The 22,345-nt window shown below is 39.0% G+C and overlaps 2 protein-coding genes across 2 annotated transcripts in view; one reads left to right on the top strand and one right to left on the bottom strand.

The window, feature by feature from the left end:
• The window catches only part of LOC101856188 (microtubule-actin cross-linking factor 1), a gene marked incomplete in the record, with an annotated part of 184,436 nt that extends 168,397 nt beyond the window's left edge, over positions 1 to 16,039 (top strand). The window contains 5 exon segments of the mRNA XM_005100294.3: positions 679 to 816; positions 1,255 to 1,372; positions 5,737 to 5,910; positions 8,109 to 8,231; positions 11,214 to 16,039. Coding sequence (XP_005100351.2) covers positions 679 to 816; positions 1,255 to 1,372; positions 5,737 to 5,910; positions 8,109 to 8,231; positions 11,214 to 11,551 — 891 coding nt within the window.
• A 4,821-nt stretch (positions 16,040 to 20,860) lies between these two features.
• Positions 20,861 to 22,345, bottom strand: part of LOC101855425 (deoxyuridine 5'-triphosphate nucleotidohydrolase) — an 11,543-nt gene continuing 10,058 nt past the window's right edge. Inside the window, exon 2 of the mRNA XM_005100290.3 lies at positions 20,861 to 21,897. Coding sequence (XP_005100347.1) covers positions 21,558 to 21,897 — 340 coding nt within the window. The 3' untranslated portion in view covers positions 20,861 to 21,557. The remainder of the gene's footprint in view (positions 21,898 to 22,345) is intronic.

The raw sequence follows: 22,345 nt of genomic DNA, 5'->3' as shown, positions 1-22,345 counted from the left end.
CAGCCTGTGTTCTGTCGGTGGCCTAGTGGTTAGGCTCTCGGACTCGCAACCGTAAGGTCGTGGGTTCGAATCCCGTCAGGGACCCGACGTTGTGTCCTTGGGAAAGGCACTTTACACAAATTTTCCTCACTTCACCCAGGTGGGAATGTGTACCCGGCTATAGACAGCGAAAGATCTTGTCAGTTTGTTAGTGTTTGAGCGCTTAATCGGCTGCTTGCACTGTATGCTTCCCGGGAAGCTGAGAATGTTTCTGAGTGTTCTATGGTCTGCTGGGGTAATAATATAGTGTAAAGCGCATAGAGCCTGCTGTTGAGCGGGGATATGCGCTATACAAATGCTATCTATTATTATTATTATTTGATTACGTTTATCTTCCATTGCACTTTAGCTGAAGTAAATGAAATAATGTATCAGATCCCTGGTTCAATATGAATTAATCAGAGTATTAGTCTGCTGCAGGTACTTATTAATTAACAGAAAAAAGTTGGAAAATTCTACAAAGTTAGGCTGTTGTGAGGTTAGGAATATAATGTAATATGCTTTTGATAAAGTCAATTAAAGCAATCACAATCATTCATTAAGTTAAAAACCCATCTCACTTAGTAAATATCTTGGGTAAGACAATACCAGTGGCAATGCGACATCTATGCTCATCTACTGCTGTGCTTTCGTTTTCAGAAAAATAGAGCCAAGAACAATAACCGCAAGTCAAAATCTGACATGGAGTTGATCCATGAGGAGATCGAGAAGGAGCTGTCCTCGTGTGCCTGCAGAAGTCCCTTCAGAGCTGAGTGGCTGGATGAAGGAAAATACAGGGTTTGTATAGCTTTTCAAAAATATCATTTTGCATCGTTTTGAAAATATTTCGTATAAGTCAACCATCGTGGAAGAAAGATTTCAATCTAAATGTTTGTTTAAAGTGTATAGGAGTGGCTAGTCAGTGCCTAGAAAAAACTATCTTTACTTTTTTAGCTTTCTTTCCCCCCCCCCCCCCCCCCCCCCCCCAAACTTAATAACTATATTTGTATACTTCTCTTTGGCTCTCCCTCCTACATAAGCCAACATAGTGAGTAGTGGGAGGGTGCCACTTGTAGATTTATCTTCTTTTCTATCGCTTTGTTGTTTGCTTTTTTCTTTCCCTTCACTTTACTGCAGTTTTCCTGTCAATGACTTTTCTTCATCAAAGATTAACTAAAGTTGGTGAACATCCAGCATCTCAAATCAATCTCGATCCTTTTTTGTCTGTTTTCACAGTTTGGAGAGAAGCAGAAGACATGCCTGGTTCGCTTCCTCAACCACACAGTCATGGTGCGGGTGGGCGGCGGCTGGGTCACACTGGAGGAGTTTGTGGAGCAGAACGACCCTTGCAAAGGTAAGTGCTTGTCCGATTTATTTGTCTCTATGATTGATGTCGTTGCTTTGTCTCAACTATGTGATCAGTTGTCCTCGAGATAGATAGTTACATTTTTATCAGTCTGCATGCCTCTGTGTACTATATACAGGCTGGTCAACTGTCTCAAATTTCCCGGGACTCCCCCAAATTCTGCAGTCGGGATTTTGAGAGCCTTTAAACTTACACTACACCAAAACCAATCCCACTGGATGTGATTTAGTTCATTGATACGTAATCTTGTGTCATAACATTGGGTGTCCATGACTGAGATTTGAAAAGGTTGGCAAGCCTGTGAATTTGTATTTTGTCAGAACTTCTTATTTGTGCTGTGAAGCAACCCTAAAAGGAAATGGGCCATTTTTCTTCTTCCAGATTTCTTCATGTTTCAGTAGATAGTACATGTTCAATTTCTGCACTTACACAAGTTGGGTCTCATCTCCACTTTCAGCTCAGTAGTAGTCTTTGAAGTTTTGGATCCAATAAAGATAAAGTCATGGTCTGTTCAGCAAGGATGGGAGTGCAGTGGAACTGTAGCACTTATGATAGAGTCCATTACCTTAGATGTAGGCAAAATTGTCAGAATGAACATTTTTTCTCTTTGAAAATGTAAATTTCTTCTGAGCCACTTTGTGAAAATGAGCTGAACTTCATAATGAGTGGAAATCAGGCTGAACGGCTAGAACCCAGTTCGCCACAGGATCTGAAAAGTAAAAATAAAGTATAATGGGAAGAATTTGATGTGTTATATGTTCTTTCTGCTTCTCTTTTGTTCCTGACATTTGGATCATTTTGGCCAGGAGGTGCTTAGTAAGCCTTCTGCAACTCGGCGATTGACTATAATCTTTTTGCTGTGGACATACTTCTATTTTTTGTGTATTCATTTAACTATTTATTGTAATTTTTTACATTTTAATTAGTACCCACCTAAAACAGAACTTTGCATTTGGACACATGTTTTTTTTCTTATGTGGTACACAAATCAGTAAGACTTGCAAATGAAATATATTTTTCGACGAATAAGATTCTTTAAAGTTTGTTTTTTCAATAATCTTTTTTTTCATTGGAAAGTATAGTGTTTTGACGTACTGCAATTAATCTACTTTTCATCTATTCTTCAATGTAAGATGTTTCATGCTCTTCAAATTATTTAGGGGTTTTGTTGGAGGGTTTTTTGTCTTTTATCTGTATTTGTTGTGTGCTATTGAACCAAGCAAGCTGACTCCGTCATTGTAGATTAATCCTCTTTGTGTGTTCGTATACTTTGTTCACTGTTCACATGGAACATATTAATGGTGAGTTTACTGTAGATGGTGAATGCGCTTTTTTATTCGGTGATGTGTAATTTATTTGTGCATATGGTACATTTAAATGTATGATTCACGCAAAATTGTAGCTTGATATGTTCATCCTGCTCAAGAGCAAAAACTCTTCTCACTGTCTGTCTGTCCGTCTGTCTGTTTGTCTGTCTGTCTCTCTTTCTCTCTCTCTCTCTCTCTCTCTCTCTCTCTCTCTCTCTCTCTCTCTCTCTCTCTCTCTCTCTCTCTCTCTCTCTCTCTCTCTCTCTCTCTCTCTCTCTCTCTCTCTCTCTCTCTCTCTCTCTCTCTCTCTCTCTCTCTCTCCCCCCCCCCCCCAAACCACATCACACCCCTTTTTGCCGTCTTGGTTTTTTCTCTCTTCCCCAAATTCCGCCTCATTTTGACATAATGAACACATGCACACCCACCCAATCTGCCTGCCTTTCAAAACAAAGGGTTTTTTTCTTATGCACACTCTATCTTGAGCTCGGACTTAAAATACATGTTTGCATACCATTCACATGTCTGTATGCAGCGCACAATACCACACGGGCATTTTCACTTAAAACCTGGCTTTATACGGGAAAGCAAATACACACACACTCACTTGTATGCACACATGCACGCGCACGCACACACACATACGCACACACACACACACACACACACACACACACATGCTCATATACATGCATACATGCTAACATATGCTATCAGATTAATACACATACACATGTACATTTCTGCCTACTCACTCACATTGAATATCCTGCATACAAACATAAATTTCACTCCTTCGGTTGCTGCTTTTGAGTTTATAATTTTCTTTTTTCAAACTCTTTCGATCTCAAAATCTCATTGACTCTATTCCTTGACTCCTATACAGCGTCATAATATGCAAACGACTTTACTCCTTTAAAATATGTATGATTTCTGTCCGATAGCTTCTTCACAGTTTTTGCTTTTTATCATTTTGAAATAATTGTCATTGGGAGAAGGTGCTGTCTTTTTGGCTAATTATTTTTTTTTTTCACCATTTCCTTAGTTATCATATTAGTCCTCCTCATCATTATTATTGCTATTATAATAATCATTATTACACTCGAGAAAGTCATGAAGGTTTGAAATGATCTATGTGGAGGAATTCAGAACAAGGCAATTATTCCATTTCTTTTTTTTTTCTTCAATCATACTCAATGATTGAAGTGATAATTCCCAAGACAGTTACTTTTTTCCCAAGAAAATGAGCTGGGTGATAGTTCTTGGTGTTGCTGTTCTCATGATACTTTGTCATGAAAGTCAATGTTTGTGTTTCAAAATACTGCAAGTGCTTTTTCTTTGGAAAGCAAAAAAGCACCCACTAGATCACATGTTATGCTCCTCTGAATAAAACAGGGCTGACCCACTAAGCCAAAAAAAAGGCCACCTGTCGCCTTTCATTTCCCTCCGAGTAATTGGATTGAAAGGTTACACAGACTCTCTGACGTCACTTTGAAAGGAGTGATGTAGCACCTGCCACAGAAGAATGAGAATACTTGAAGTTAAAAACGAAGTCATTCATTGTACGCCTATTTGGTAGGAATTTTCCACGAAGGATGAAGTCAAAACAAACTACCCAAGTAACGTGACAAGTCAGCACTCTTGCTGCAGGCTGTGAGATATGATGTCTTATCGCTATGTGATCAGATGGATGTCATTTCTTGTATATAATCATATTACATAACTCTTGTTCCCCATTCTTTCTCTTTTGTCATTTATTTTCTATATCATATGCATATTATGACTCTCTGAATTGATGACTTTATGAGCTAATCACCATGATTTGACAGCTTCACTCATGAAAGCTTTTACTTTCTAATATCCCCCGCTCTCTGATCCCAGCCTCAACTGTTATTTCCATGTTCTTAACAGATGACTTGATATACTCTATTATGTCAAGGCTTCCTTTGTCAGTGACCTTAACGAGACACATCTTGTTTCTGCTCATTAATGTGTGTCGCTACATCCATTATTGCAGCCTAAGCTCCAAAATTTCCAGGCTGCCTCATGCATGAGTGTGAAAAACCTGTCTTTGCTCATCCATTTTGTTCCATTTCTGATAAGAGTTCAGAGCTTGTTGTATGTTTTGCGAGTAGCTTTATATAGTTGACAAAGCTGAAAGGGAAAACTAGTGTCTGGAGAGGCAGGAAAAAATCTGTATGAGATTCAAACTTGTGATGAAAATAGAAAAGTACATTTTTCTAAAGTTTCTCAGAATGCAGCCCTCTGGGGATGATAATGGTAATTTAATGTAGAAAGGTAGAAAGGTTTGAAGGGGCACGACTAGACTATCTTTTGGCTACTTTATGTTATCCCAAAATCCCACTTTTCCACTCTCTTCCCTTGCCCCCCTCTCTCTTAAATAATACATCGTGCATGACTTTGTAAGTTTATGGATGGGTGATAAGCATATTTGAAACAGTTTTCATGTAAGTAAAAATATGTTGCTGGAAAGCATTGAATACTACTAACAGAATAATGTGACTGCATTTTGCACTCTACCAACCAGCAGGATATTTTAAAGATAACTTTATGTTGTTAATTTCAAGCTCTAAACTTTATATATTATATAAAGCTGTTTACATGTACTTTTCTATTAATAATCTTAACCGACATCTAACAATTATCATGTCTCTTTCTTCCTCCCAACCCCGCCTCTCTCTCATAAACAAAAACCCCCTACTCTGTTAACTCTTAACCACTCGTATTCTGCTACTACCAAAACTTTGTGCTTTTCAAACATTTGACTCACACACACTCACACACACACACTCACACACACAAATGTACACCCTTGTTCACTTAAACACACATGCTTGCATACTCTCTGTCACACGCAAATACACAAACACACACACACACACACACACGTTCTCTTTCTCTCTTTCTCTCACTCACATACTCTTTCTCTCTTTCTCTCTCACACACACACACACACACACACTGCTTCCGAACCTCTCCCCCCCCCCCCCCCCCCAACTTCCTTTAATCTCCCTGCTGCTGTAACAGCTAAAGGCCGCACTAACTTCGACCTCCGCGACAACTTAGCTCTCCCAGATGGCTCCCACCACGGGCAGGGCCTGTACGGAGGCCGCCGCAACAGCTCGGGCCGGACATCCCCCTTCCCAACAGGCGTCCGGCGGCGACAGAACGACACAGGCTACGCCTCCTCCAACTCATCAGGTACTCAAAATGAGGAGGCGGGCAGCGGTGGAAGCCCCGCCCACTATGGCTTGCCGACCACGCCCACCTCTCCCGGAGCTCCGCTCCTTTCCCCTATGGCTGTAGCCATGGCCTCGCAGAAGGGCCGCCAGCGCTCGGCGTCTCAGAGATATAGTTTTCACGGTGATTTGTCGTGGAGTGGCACCAATAACAACAACAACAACAACAACCCCACCACCACAAGCGGAGGTATAAGTTGTGTCACAACACATATAGGGCCGCTGGACCTGTTCTTATCCTGCCTTCTGCTAACAACTGATGCTCGCTCTGCTCTGACATAGCTGCTGGGTTTTGTAGTCTTGGAAAGTCTGGGGTTGGGTGGGGGTTTTTTGTGTGCTTTTCCTTTTTTTCCTTTTTTGAAAGTAAAAGATTTCTTTCTTCTTTTTTTTCCATATATTAGTCATGTTAGATGTTCCTTTTCATATACTATTGGAGATTTTTGAATTTCCAACGTAGATCAGAATACAGTATTAGTCTTACCGCCAGTCATTTTTTTTCCTCATATATAAACATGTGAGCTGCGTCACACAGTGAGATGATGTAGGTGGTACATACTGCTCATTTGAACACTTCTATGAAAATCATTTAATAAACAAATATCTCTTCGGTCACTGATAGCAAATTAAGTAGGTTGGGTAAAATAGAGATTATCACATTAATTTTACTTTTTGAATCTCTTTTTCAAATGCATTTTTTTAACATTAGTGTAGGGTTGTCAAAAATTGGATCTCAAGAGAGATGAATCTGTCAAGTAATTACCTCCGTCTACCAAGAAATATATATGCGTCAGGTAGACTCTTCTATGGGAACGATCTAAATTGTCCAAGATGGCCACCCATTGTCAAGGAGAATAGTGGTTATCTTCGATGGACATCTAGGAAAGTGTCATTATAATATCTTTAAAAAACACAAGAGGGGAAGTGGAACATGGTCATTTGTTCAGGTGATTGTTTTGGACAGGTTGCAATTAGAGCAGGTTTCAACTGTAATTACCTTGAGAAACTGAGAAATGTTCAAGTCAGGCAGACGCTTCTATGAGTATTTATTGTTTGATGGTGTTGGACTAGTGGCCATTGTCAGAGCATGCAGGTGTCAGTGTCTGCACTCCACGTTAACGAGCACCTCATTTGTGCTACTAATCAACTGTAAGTCCTAATTCTGTGTATCCAAATGTGTCGCAGCTTGCCACTCTGAAGTACTACATTTTCAGCTGCTGGTTTCTTCATATATGTAAAAAAAAAAAAAAAAGACTTGTGCTCAAAAGACATAATCACATGTTATATCTCGCTAAAGACACCAGTGTATATGGTCGCAGAGGTTTTTGACATGAACGTAACTTGCAAGATTTATACCCAGGCTACTAGATCTCTTTTCAAATGAAATATTTTAATGCCTATTAACTGAGGCAAGCACGCATGTGGAATTCATCATAACAGCACCACTGCTGTCTAAACTTGCTCATGTACTAAATGAGAAGAAAAAGTCAACACACAATAATATTTTTAACCCCACAACACATAATATACGACATGTTCCACTCTCGTATAGTCGCTGTTTAGTTTTTTCTATGTACCCAGTATTTCCTCCTGTGCAGAAGTCCATTACAACCTGCCACAAACTGAACCGCTGTATCTTAGAGTGTAATGGCATTGCATGTGTTCTATATCAAGCTGTTTATCTTATCCAGCATTTCTATATCCTGCCTTGTATCATTTACCTACATCCTGCAGCAGTCCAAGGTGCATGCCTGGAATGATTAAGGTTTAAATGTTACGAATCAAAAAATGTTGTCTTACCGTCTTATCTGACCATGGAAGCAATTATGTAAATGTACAAAGTCTGTTAAATCTGTTTACTTTGTTAACTTTCCTCACTAGTTTGACCCTGGTCTGCTTTTTGTTCCCATGATTCAAATTTCAACTGACCGAGAGAAAATTGCTTTCACATTTTTCTAAATCGTAACAAACAAAAATAATATTCTTGTTGTTTTGTTCTTTTTCAATGTTGCGTGATTTCTGTTTATGACGTTTTTTTTACTCCTCTGCTAATAACAAAAGAGTGTCAGTCACTTGTTTACAGCTGACGTGATTCTGTATGTGTGATCACTTGAACTAACTTTCCCACTCCGCACCTTTCCCTCCCCACCTCTGGACACACAGGCAGTAACGACTCTTCCCTTCGCCGGAGTCGAATCACCTCCTCCATGGTCAATCTGGCAAGTCCTGCTGGGGGGAATCCGGGCTATTCAAACCCAGGCCTGGCTCGTAGCTCAGACGCTTTTGGTATGTGCTCCTCCTGTAGCCACTTGTATATGGTGTTGTTCACTCCTCCGTGTTCCGGGCTGGCTGCTCGCACGGACAGTATGCACGACAGTTTGTGCACAAAGAATGTTGTCTTGACTGCCCTGCCCATGAAAACCAGCGTGTGGAGAAGATAGTTGGGAAGGGATGAGGGGTCTGATATGGCTGGCCAGGTGCGATACGACTGGCCAGAATGCTTTATTGCACATAAAGGAGAATGGATGTTATAGAGGCACATGCTACGGACATAAAAGGAAAGCAAAAAGACGTATAGTAAAGGCATTAATTGTTGGAGGCCTCACATCTCTATTGTTGTTGGAGGGCTGTCATCTATATTGTTGATGGTGACATAGTGTCTGACTTATGAGGGGCAGATGGTAGGCAGCATTGTCATTCTTCTTGAATGGGGATACATGGACACATGGAGATTTTGAAATTTAATTGAATAATAAGAGTGCTTCTGCTTTGTTTGGGATATCAATATCCTATTATGTAAATCTTTTGTTAAGAGGGTAAATGGTTGCCTTTTTAGTCCTTACTTTAGAAACTGTTATTTTTACATCAAGAAGGTGGGGGAAGTTATGTGAGAGTCATGCATATAATGTACTGTCATTCTGTTTTGACTCTGTATGAGTACTGAGCCAGTTGAGGAAAGACTATTCACCAAGCTTTTCGTTACCAGTATTTTATTGCCATGGGAACAGTGTTCTCTTGAAAGGACTTAACGTCCCCAATATTGCAATTGTGCAAAGAGAAGTGTACCACTCACAGTCCTTAATAAAACCCCAGTTTTTAAGTTTTCTGCACTCCTACTCCTTAACAACACAATAAATAAAACGTATTGTTTAGAGACTGCCTTTCCAGTATTATTCTGTGCACTTTTTATCAAGTGTCTGTGGTTAGTTATCTCTTTAGATGATATACAAGTATACAGTTCAAGGTTTCAGATGGAAAGACAAAGATTGTGCTGATCAATAATAAAAAAGATTGGATGAAAATGAATGATCTTAGATTTAGTACTTATTTATTTCTTCTCTATTTGTCTTGGCATTTTAAAGCCATTAATTTTCACTTTGACTTTTTAAAGCCTTTAATTTTCACCTTTGAGAATTAATTTTACCAAAGATTGCAGCGTTTTTACTTTCTTTAACAAACAAACTTATCCAGTTCTGTGCTTCATTCATCTACTTTTGCTAATTCTTTTCTTTTAATTGATACAAATTTTATTCTTCATTGTTGAAACTTTTTGTTCTTTCTTAGTCTATTTTTTAAATATTGTATTTAGTAATTTTTTTTACTGAACAAATTCAAAATTTTGCTTTAAGTCTATTTCTTATTAAGATACCATTCTATCTCAGTCTTGAGGCGCTAATCTGCAAAATGATATAACCCATTTTTCAGTCCTTATTTTAGTGGTTTAAATTAAAGAAATTGTAGGACCTGCTTATTTTTGGAAGAACTTCCATCTTTCTTCTCCCAGTGAATAGTAATGATCTTGCTGTGTATTATATGAAGTATTACTATTTTGAGCTTAATCATATTCATGCTTTGTATTGCTAATATGAATGTTTGATTACTTTCGTTTACTTTTTAAAAAATAAAACAGAAAATTGTTGGTAATAATCAAGATATTAGAGCTGTACGATGCACAACTAGAGCACTAGTTATGGGTATACATTTTAAAATACCAAAATAATCTTTGAATTTTAAAATTTTGTCTTAGTAATTTGCATGATAATGTTAAAATAGAAATGGAATTGTGAGATTTGCTTTAATTTTTAGTCATCAAATGATATATTGACATGAGTTTGATGAATAGTATGCACAGAGAGGACACATGCCCAGGTAGGATTTGTGTTCTTCTCATTATGATTTCTACCTGTTTCCTGGGTGTACAGAAGAAGATTAGCATTCCGTCACAGAACGATGTAGACATTCATATATCTAGGTCTGAGGGCATGACTTGCCTGAAAAATGATGTGGCATAAAATAAGATAGATAAGATAAGATAGATGAGATAATACTTTATTGTCCCAGAGGAACATTTTTCTTGGCTGTAAACTGTAAAGGACTGTAAAACGCATGCAGGTAAACATAAAAGTTATATATCAGTGAAGTGCGACTTCAGAAATGTGTCTTGGCTTTCGGGGATAATATTGCTATTACTTGTTAGATGTGAATATATGACAGGTCAAAATAGATTGACATTACACCACTGAGATGACGTACTAAAGATGGTGTTGTATACCAAAACATAGTTCATTTACGAGTGGAAATTAAGCTTTTAGGTGCTCAAAATGTGGCCAACATTTGGTCTCATTGGGCGTAACAGGAACCACAAGTCATCTTAACCGTAGCCATTATTTCCTCAGCCTAACTAAAACAATATTCTCCCCTGCATTGATGCCTTGGTCATCGTCAGATATTGATGGATGGACTATTAGTGTGCAAGGCGTAGTAATTTAAAGAGACACTTCAGAAATACAATGTCACTCAGTAAATAAGATGTGACATACCAGAAAGAGGAAATACAGCACAGTGAGAATACATTTTTACCCCCTATAGTGCCTATAGTACAGATCCCATGAGTCAGTTGTGTCATTAATTGAAGAATTTGGATTGAGAGGCACCATAGCACCCAAGTCCCAAAAGTCGGATAGAGTGAAGACACAGCAAAAAAAAACTTTCATTAACCTTTCATTAATCTCATTTGGCTATTCAATTCAATTTTGAGTCTTGGGGGGAGGAGATCTACCTTTTGAAAATGAAAATGTGATGCCTTTTACTCCAAAGTGAATATCTGGTTATTTTGGATGCAAAGTCATGTAGGTTTCAAAGGTGTTTAGTCTGGTTAGTATTTGATCTGTACTGTGATGTATACATGTCTCTCATTATGTCAACTCAAGCCACTTTTTACTAATCCTCTTATTGTATCTCCCCTCGCCCACATCCAATGCCCTACAGGATCTACAGGGAACCTGAACCGCAGCAAACGCCTGAGCACATCTTCCTCCAACATCTCTGGCCGTAAGACGCCCACATCAAACTCATCGGCAGCCAACAGAAGATCACTGATATTCACCCCGCGGTCCACCACCCCGACTGTGGCGTTTGGCTCCTCGGTACGGTCGCGGCCCACTACGCCAACCTTCTCCCCGCACTCATCATCAACCCCTCAGAGGCCGGGCAGTGCCACCCCGACCAAAGGACTCGGTTCATCATCTGTAGGCCCCACCAGGCAACGACGCTTACCCAGCACCCCACGCACCCCCACCTCCTCATCTTCACAAGGCTTCAGATAGTGCTGAGTGCTAGTCTCTTTTTGTGATACCAAGTGTCTTATGCCTGAAACTAGCTAGGGAAAAAGTTCAGCTTAACAATCCAATTCTGCTCTTAAAGTGAAGTCTTCTTTTTTTAAAATTACCCTCTGATTTTTTAGGAGAAGTGTAGTAATAAAGTATTTGAACGAGGTATTTGCAGTGGAATTTTATAGACTAATTATTTCAATAAAGTAAAGCCATTTTCCTACTAAATTTTACCTGACGTCGGACGAGTTCATTGACGTAATGTGTACACCTTATGCTCTTGTCCTCATCTTCTTGACAATTTCAGAGTTTTAGCTGAAAATAACATAACTTTTGAAGTTGAATGATACGGACGAAATGTCTGCACCATATGCAAGGCTCCTATGAAGCCAGAGGAACCGATAACAGGTTGTGCTTGTTTTTACTGTTTACAAAAAGTTGTGACCGGTATACAGATGTTTGAAAAATTGACTATGCATTTAATTTTATGTCAACCATTCCTATGTTTGTTTTGTACCGTAAGCTTGATTCTTTTTTTCCAACCTTTGTTGTAATGTTGTGAGCTCATGCTCCCACCACTGTTGATGTGTTGACTGTGTCTAGAGACAGCCTCGGTGGTGTGTGCGTGCCTGAGACATTCCGCTAGAGCATTTTACCATATTTTGTTGTTTTGATGGATCAAAACTTTTATCGTGTACAGCTAAGATTCTTAACTTTGCTTTAGTGATGAAAAACTGCTTTTGAGATTGAATTGTGTCAAAAGCAAAGTTATGTCTCTTGAGTAATGCTATGCATTTCATAACTTCTTTTCTTGTGACTGGATCAGAGAATGAGAAAGTCATACTCACATCCTTGAAAGCTTATGCTCATGAATGGACAAAAAGAGCGGTTGAGGGAGGTTTTGATGACTTATATATCGGAGAAGGAAGATTTACTCATGCAGGGCATGTTCGTCTTTGAAAAATTATTTGCAGATATTCCTAGTTACTCCTGCTCTTGTAAAGAATATTATTAGTTTAACGAATTTATAGTTATCTGAAAGAAAATGGTTGTGAAAAAACTTGTTTAAACATTCCTGTTTGTGTCAACAGACAAAACCGCATATCAGCAGATGCAAATGTTAATCTTATAATGTCTGCCATGGTTTTTTAAGATGTATTTTATTTATCGTAAAACCAGGGGATGGGGGTGGGGGGGAATATGTAAGTTAATGTTCTTCTTATCAGATCTGAATTTTTAATTTACCGGAGTCATTGGTTTGGCCTGGTTAGGCTATAGGTTGTGAGATCATAAAATTTGTTTTGCCAGTTAAGCTGCTAAAGCTGATTCTTTGGGACACCTGTAAATTCAGATGGCCTGAGATAAACCAAGTCTCTACTGTTATCTTTGAGGTTTTAAGGTGCACTGGGCACAGCTTACTTCCTACATTTATAGCAGGGTAAAATGTGATCTGAATAGCAGTTGGAAAAATTGTAAGATACTTATTGTTACTAACATGTTGCCTTAGAATGGATATTTAAGGTCTTATGAAAGGCAAGGACTTTCATTATCTGAAAGCTGTCTTGCTGAAAATATGAAAGACAAGGACGTTATACAGTTTTCGCAAAAAGTGAACATTTTAACATTGTTCTCTGCATTGACTTCTACTGTTGTCTTATTGAGTGTATTTTAATACCTTCATGTTACCAATATTGTTTGGTGCAGATATTTTATGATGCTTCTCGTATTATATGGTTAACCTCACCAACCTAAAATGATTCTGAGGACAATTTTTACAGCATACTTTTATATAATATTTATTATGTCTTATCTGCTTTGGCTCATGAACTTTTCCAGCGATGTGTGAAAATAGTGGTTGATAAAAATCTTAGGTGGTCTATCTATCTGAACAAAGTGTTCTCTCTCCCTCTCCCCCACCCCACCCCCACACAGTATATTTAAAGCTAGAAAAAGAACTATGTATACCATGCATTATTCCGAGGTCCCTTTGTCCACCACATAATAATACTGCTTTGGTTCTATACTGTGTAGAGCAAAAGGGTAGCCAGGCTTGTGTATCGCCAGCTGTCTCAGATAGTCACTTCCATTCCATGTTTTTATACAGCGTTCCATGCGTACCTTGTGGACCGAACATTATCTGGGGGTAAGGTTGTCACCGCACCATGTACTGAACCTCATCAAACTCGGACATATTATTGCATTTTCATTGTAGCTGCTTGACTGAGCTGAGAGATTGTGTGCAAATATTTCTGTTTGTATCGACAGACGAAGGGGTCTGGACGAAACAGGGAGAATGTGAACGTCTTTGTTGTATTGTGTGTATCTGGAAGTGTGTATGTGTGAGATGGACAGACCTGTGACTATGAGGGTGGCTAGGTGCGTCATGACAAAGAAGTGTCTCAAACTAGAGAAAGGCATACATGGGGGAAATGGGGCTGGCTCTTACTTGTTGTATTTACAATACATTACAGAGAATATATGTAGAGCTTGTGCATGCCGCTGTTTTGTAGGTCTGTGTTAGTAGCGCTATGTGAGGACACCATTTCCATATTGTTTGTTTTTAGTGAGAGAGGTAACATATTATATGTACAAAGTCAAAGTTTCAGATCATGATAGTTTTGTCATTTGCAAGTGGTCCCAGTGTTTCCTTTCTTGTGCCTCTTCTGTCTGACGTTGACTTTGAATCAGTAGGAGGAGTAGATAGTGATTTGTAGCTTTGTGATTTGCACAGTGTTGGAAATGCAAGCAAGTCTAGTTGCTCAATAGCGTAAAAACTGAATCGACTTTTACCTTGGAAAATTGAAGTTGATGAATAAATTTTTTTACAAGTACCACATGATGTGCATTATTTTATGTTCTTGTAGCATCAGATGTAGCAGGCTGAGGTGCTCCAGTTAGATTAGCTATTGCCTTGATGAAACCATATTGAAAGTAAAAGTCACAGCAGATTTAAGAGTGGTGTGTACAGGCATTCTCTATCATTTTTCCCATACACCCATCATGCACAAAGGTGTTGCCATCCCTCATGACGGTGTAGCCTTGCGATGCTGGGACAGTGTGTGTCTTACTAGTTGCCTTTTGATCTCATGGTAATATATGATGTTGGAGTTGTTACATATGATCGTTGTCATGGTCAGACCTATGTCCATATCTTCACTTCTATTGCAGTAAAGGTAAGAAACTTCAAATATTGATGCTTCTGCGCAAGTGTAAATCAGGGTCAAAGGATTTTAAGCTCATCTTTTATTTGCAACAGTTACGAATGTTATGGCAATGGTAGCCTACTATATACGATACGTAGGACTTGTAAGTCTGGACGTGACAACTAAGATTATGCTGTTGTTTGAGTTGAGATGGTGTGTGATGGCATTATCTGCACAGCTATTGTGGCTGTTCTGGGAACTTGCTGATGATGGAGAGATGTGAGAAGTATTGTAATGTATAATAATTGTTGGAGGTTGCCCAGAGTTTTTTTGTGTGCCTCACTTTGCCTTCTATTCCAAATTCTGTCTCTGTGTTGAAGGACAAACATTCCAGACACTTGCAAAATGTGTCACTGAATTTCTTCATTACCATTCCAGATTTTGAAACTATATTTTTCGTTCATCTCTTCACTTTGTAAGTAATGTAAGTGATCCTATCTATAAGTAGACAATGTGGATATATCTTGCATCTGCCCATAACATTAAGCCAGTTGAATCTACCACTTTATTCGTAAAGTATTTATCTATTTGGTTCTTAACAAATAACAAAAGTAAGTTTTTCCCTTCTATAATTACTTTCAACTTTCAAATTGACTGAAAATTCGCTCTTAACCTGGTTTTCAAGAATATGAAGTTTTGAACCTTTGAAATTTAGTAATTTCTTCTCAAAAGTCTATTACTATTTTATCACTTACTTTTAACATGTAAGAGGCTGGCAAAAAAAAAATACAGTACTTATGAATGAGATGAAACATTACACTCTTACATTACTTACAAAGACGAGATATATCCCTTCAGAGTTGTGGTTCAAATATAACCATATTAATATTACCATGTCCAACCTCAGACTCGGAGGCAGTGCTCAGGAACAAATGTTTCAAAGCACAATTAGTATTAGTATTCCAAGTGTTCTGCTGTTACTATAACAACATCGACGAGAAGTAGTCTATGCTGTTGTCTGAGAACTGATTCTATGATAATATCATTATAGGTGGCATGGCTTTTTGTTGTTTCTTTTTTCTTTTTCTTATACTCAAGTGAATTAGCTGGGATGAGAATGATAGTGGAGCAGGGAATGGGTTCAGCTTGAGATGAGATTGTGTGACTGTTGTGATGAGTCCGATGTCATGAATGGAATGAGAGGAGAAAGGCTTATAAATGCCTGTAGCAAATTTGTAAAACACTATTAATTATACTATTGTACACTTATACCATCATGATATACCATGCCTTATGTAAAGACAAGACTTTATATCAGCCATTAAAAAATTCTTGAACAAATTCCCTTGAAGTTGAAGGGGTTTTTTTTTGGTGAGTTTTCACTTGCTCTCTCTCTCTCTCTTTCTTCTCGTTCTCTCTCTCTCTCTCCAATTGGTAGGCCAACTCACCCTCGCCACAGGATTGTCTCTTCACTGAAGGGACAGACCAATATCCTCAATGTTCTCTTTTGTCTGCAAGTACAACCCATGAGGTCCTCTTATGACTCTCAACAGGTAGCTGGTGCTTGTGGGTGGTTGGTGGGTGTTCTGATGTGGTTTGCTCCTTTTTTCCTAAGAAACATCTATGGTACATATATTTAGCTCTCTTCCTTCTTTTATTCCTCATCTTTACTATTGTCATTTTTCCTCTACTTCTTTTATATGGTTTGTCACCCTCTTGTGAACTGCTATTTCCCGGGTGCCTTGATAGTCGATGCAGACTCTCTACTGTTGAAGCTAGAGAGGTGAGCAGAATAAGCCTGATTCCCTGTTTGGACTTCTCTGTTGACATCCACTCCTTGGCGCTCGTATGACTTTATGCAGTTGCAAGCGCAGTAAAACCTTACTAAAACAAAAATTCTTTTATTGTAGGCCTATTTGTATATTTGAGACTGTCTAGCAACACGTCTAATCTTTGGCTCCTGACCTATAAAAGTTTCAAATGCCGTAAAACTCTTCCTGAAACTGAGCTGCTGCTTACTGTACATGCAACATGTGTTGATGAAGGTACAAGTAGTACTGGTAACTGGTATTAAATAAACATCATGGCTTTCTTATCTGTTTGTCGTACCAGCTATCAGGGATAAGCAAAGTTTCTTACACTACACCTCACACATGCTTGTTTTCCACTTCCTTCTTGTGTAAGAGTGAGAGCCCTTACTTTTTAGTGGAGACGAGCTTTATCATGCCATTTTTTTAAAGGTACTCTTTGCCTTTGCAAGATCGTTTCTGACTTGTATGGACACTGGTACCAAAGGGAATGCCAGCATGTTGACTTGTGCTATACATATAATATATATATATTATGTATATGTAGCCTACATATTTATACATAGGCGCCACCTACAGTACTGTACTGTAGTTTTAATAAGAGTTTTTTAAGGTACATGTACTGCAACACAGATCATTTAAGTGCCGAAGATTAAAGGTGTTACTAGAGAGTAACGTACAAAGAATAGGAGGAGAGATAAAGTACTAGGACGATTGATGCAGGATTGGAAAGAAAAGGCAAGCAACAACAGAGCACCAGCCAACCACCCATCAGTTTTACTTTTTAGTTTTTTAGTTAGTTTGAGTCCAGAGAAACTGACACAATACCAGTTATTTAGTGCATTGATTGGAAAAAACAACAGAAACAGTAGCGAATAGCAAAGACTGATACTGATCAAAACGAAAGAGGGAGAGAGGTAGTAGGACCTCCAAATACCTCAGTGTTCTATATGTGGTTTCTTCACCTTGCAGTAAAAGTAGCAGGTCATCATGATCATTACTAAACACCCCAAAAGTGGCTTTCATTTTTAGCAAAGAACAGTTTTCTCTCATGTGCCCAAAACTCATCAGATGCATTTCGTAAGTTGCCTTCGATGTGACTATAACTTATAACCATGAGTATAATGTTAGCTCAATTATACATGTACCCTGTTTGTTGAAATCAGAATTGAGGACACCGGTGTCTGTGATGTAGCGGTTAGGTGCTTCACTGTTGCACACACAAGACCTGATTTTGATTCCCAAGTTGGGAGAAAGTCAGTTATGAAGTATTATTATCTTGATCTTTCTGCTGGGATGTCCCTCTCAGCTCGGGTTGGTCCTGACATGGATGATCTAAATTGCATGAATGGGCTTTTGAATGCGGGTGTAAAAACTTTTTAAAAAGAAAAAAAATTAAGGATGCCAAGGACCAAAAATGAAGACAGCAGTAGTTTCAATATATGCCATTCATTCACATTGCTGAGCAAGTCAAAAACCCCAGTGGGTTGAAGGATTACTGCATTACCCAACCACACATGATCTGTAAATTGTACTAAAAGTTTTTAATCTTAAGCCTATGTCTATCACTACATTCACCAATACTTTAAAAAACTTTTGTTTCTATGCATTACTGCGGGAAAGCTCTTTAGAATTTAGAGCCATGTACTCAATCAATCCCTGGCAGTGTTAAAGACACTAGAACTTACAGTATGAAGAAAGTAATTTTGGTACTGTAACTCAGAGTGAGAAAGGCAATGATGATGAACTCCTCAACAGTTAAAGTAGCAGTAGACCCATGACCTACTGTACTGTAATGAATATTCGTCACATTTGACATTCCACTGTGAACAGGCAGAGGACATTATTAACATTGAGTATACATGTCATGTATAGATTCAGCTGTCAGTTTCTTTAGTCGACCAACGTATCACTTTTGTTTTAGTAGAGGTTTGGCGGCACTCGCAACTGCTTAAGGTCATATGAGCGCCAGAAGATTAGACGTGTTACAAGAGAGTAACAAACATAAAAAAGGAGGGGAGAGATAAGGACGACAGATGTTTGATAGGAAAGGAGCAAACCACACCAGAGCACCCGCCAACCACACACAACGTAACTACAGTAACAAACAGGTGTTTTGGAGGGACCAGAATCTCAACTTTTATCCACAGGAAATATTTGCCAGTCAAAATTTGAAAAAATATGTCACCACTACCATCTGGCAAAACTCAAAATCATGACCCCATCCTTCTTCTTCTTATCAGACCACGGCAAAAACTCAGGGTGTAACTCTGACCGAGATCTTCATCATCATCTCAGTCACAGCTGTTTTTTGCTTCGTAGAACGAAGAATTTGACATCCACAAGTTCTTTCCGAGAGTAGTCATTATTTAACTGACTAGAGTGGTTTCAGATTTAATTAGATAAAGGAATTTATTTAGAATTTTTACCGGATGGCAGCCCAAAAGGCCAATCGGTCTTTCAATTTTAAAAAATAGTTTTAGTAAGTGTTTTACGTTTTTCGGCACTTGCAACACAATAAGGTCATACAAGTGCAGAAGATTAGAGGTGCTACAAGAGCACCTGCCAACCACCCACTCTTTCAATTTTAAAAACCGCTGTGGGACTAACTTTCAAATGCGAAACTTCTACACTACATGGGACCTCTAAAATTGTTTGTCCTTCTCCGAGAAGACGGACCCCCAGGGCAGTGCCACTGACTGTAGTGTCTTTAGGTTAGGCCATTCCCAAAGGGGGGACATTTCTCGTTCAAGTGGCAGTAGAAAATGGGCTGATTCACGCTCATAACTGTGCCTGATCTACAAAAGGGAACAGCTGCTTTTTCTTTCCTAATCCTTACTATTGTCATTTTCCTCTACTTCTTTTGTCATGTTTGTCGTCTCTTGTTACCTGCTATTTCCGGGGTGCCTTGATAGTTGAAGCAGACCTTGAGTTGTTGAAGCTAGAGAGGTGGGCAGAGTGGGTCTGATTCCCTGTAAAGACTTCTCTGTTTACACCCACCCTTTGGCGCTCATATGACCGTATGCAGTTGCGAGTGCCGTAAAACCCTCTACTATTATAATAAAAAATAAACGAGAAGACAGAGCACTTGATCCTTCCACCCCTTGGATAAAGGGAGTGTTGAAAACAAGAAAATAACCCATGCTGGCATGGCCAGGATCAGACTTTGGACCACCGGGTTGACAGCTAGGCGAACAATTATTTATATCAGTTGAACTAGATCTTTAGCGCTCTGAGATCACGGGTTTGGGGTTCAAGCCTAGAGTTCCATTTGACATTGTTGTTGGGAAAGACACTACACAAATTTTCCCCATTTGGCTCGGCACTTTTGAAGATGAACGTTAAATTCGGAGGTCCCGCCTCTTAAAGTGTTGCAAGACAATTTTCAATTTTCAGATGGTAAATTCCTGAGGTGAAAATGCTTATCACTATCACATAGGTGGGGATAATCAACATACAGAACTTCACCGTACAAATGTATAATTCAGAAAGAAGTCTTAAGTTAAATGGAGTTGAAAGAGGTGCAAAAATATCAAATGCCAACATCCTCTCCCTGACGAATGTCTTGTGACATTTTGGATCTTTAGCTTTGGCACTTGCAACACAATACGATCATATAAGTGCCTAAGATTAGAGGTGTTACAAGAGAGTAACAAACATAAAAAAAGAAGGAGAGATAAGGATGATGAATGTTCTATAGCAAAGAAAGAGCAAACCACACCAGAGCATCCACCAACCACCCACATTTCGAGCCTGAAATAGTTTTCCAAAACAATTGCCTTGTTCCTGAAAAAAACTAGCGCTGAAAAAGCACAGTGGCAGCTACACACATACTCAAAATGAAAGCATTGTTATCACCCAGGTGATAGAGCAACACAATATTTCAACAACTCAGTTTCTGGAGATATCGCATGATATTCAAATTTCATGACAGCTGTCTGTATAAATCACATTAAAAAATGTTTTGCAAACAATCTAATAGGCCTACTGAATATTTTTGTAACTGTAAAGAAATCTCAAAATTCATCGAGAGCATAAATCCCTCTCCTCACTCTCCATGATTGACATGTAAAGAGCAGTGAGCAGTCGGGGACAGTAAATTATAAATATGTCAAGATTTTCTGACATGTAGCATTACAAAATGAACTTATTTTTGCAATAATAATGTACTTAGCCTTCTTTTATATTCACAGGCTTCGTGTTGTACAACTGTAGTGACAGTTAGCTGACAGGAAGAAGGCCTACTATCTAGACTGCCATCATACTTAGAAAAATATAATATGAAAAAAACAGACCACACCAGACACCAGAGGACTTAGTCTCAAAACTCAAAACAAACAACAAAAGAAAGTACAAACTGAGTCAGCATTTTATTTTTTATTCATTATACCCTTAACTGTACAAGGCAGGCAATGTGACGTAACGCCTAACCGTTTTCAGTCAAATGGACAACATTTTGCAAAATTCCTGAGAGCCTTTCCTAGTTGAATTAGCCTACTCTATGTCCATCCCAAAATGGTAAACTAGACCGAAAGGAAACCATGATCTTAATTAACAGAAAAACTTAGGATCCAACTTGGATCTTGCACTGTACATAGTGAGTTGAAAGTGATAGGAAGCCAATCATCGTTAACACTGGCAATTAAGCCTAGATGCATGAAATGAATATCAAGAGGTTTTAAACATATATGAGATTCTAAAAAATGATGGACTATTCCTTTAAAATAAAAGATGAAGCAGAAACCACATACACCTCTATTTAACAAAACCAAAAGTGAAGATACTGAGTGCTGGCATTTCTTATGTTAGTGTCCTTATAATGAGAAATACTTATGCCCCCCTCCCCCCCTGGAAAATAATTCAAAAGAAAAAACATCATTCTGTACAGTGGGAATTCAAAATTTTCAAAACACAACACGCAACAGACTCACATCAGATTTCAGATTTAGTCAAAATGAACATTTCCAACAGACGCAAGCACTCTCTATCATAACACCTATCACACCAAAACAAGAAAAAAAAACAATACACGACAGTTCACTGTCTGTTAGTTCAGTTTTTGCCAGTCGAGCCATAGCCGCCACTGCCCCTCTCCGTAGAATCAAGAGAAGGCAACTCCTCCAGCTGGGGAAGATAAATCCTCTCACAAATAAGCTGAGCGATGCGGTCCCCTTTGTTGACCACAAACTCTTCCTCGGAGAAGTTGAACATGACGACCCCGACATTCCCCCGGTAGTCCTGGTCAATAACCCCGGCACCGACGTCGATGAAGTGTTTGGCAGCCAGTCCCGAGCGAGGCGCCACCCGGCCGTAGCAGCCATCGGGTAAAGCAATCTGTATGTCTGTCTTCACAATCTGTTTACCTCTGGCTGGGATCTTGTACTCGTACGCACTGAGGAAACAGGAAAATAGGATTGTAATAAAGGAAATTATCTTCACTCCGGACTTCCTTAGGCTATTTACAGACTTAAAAATAAAGTAGTGAAAATTGTCCAAGAGCCGACAAAGTAACAACCTTCAGACTCAGAACAGGACACAACAGTCTGAAGCATCACACATTCTCCAGATTCAAGATTGGTGAAGAATCCAAAAACTCTCCTACTGGATTAGGCAACACAAAAATACAAGCCTCAACCCAGGGACACGCATCAAAAGCTGTAGAATCTATGGCCCCCCTCTCGACCTGGGAATCACTGCGGGGTTCATCAACACTTCAGCCCTCACCATCTAATCTACCATGAACAACGAAGAAGAAGTCCAAGACATCCACCCATTGTCAAGGAGCAAAGCTGTTGTCTTATAAGGGTGGACATCTTGGATAGTGTCATTTTTTTTTTAAC

This window comes from Aplysia californica, unplaced genomic scaffold, assembly GCF_000002075.1.
Source record: "Aplysia californica isolate F4 #8 unplaced genomic scaffold, AplCal3.0 scaffold00243, whole genome shotgun sequence".
Lineage (NCBI taxonomy): Eukaryota > Metazoa > Mollusca > Gastropoda > Aplysiida > Aplysiidae > Aplysia > Aplysia californica.
The sequence above is the reverse complement of the archived record's forward strand: the minus strand, read 5'-3'. Positions and strand labels throughout refer to the sequence as shown.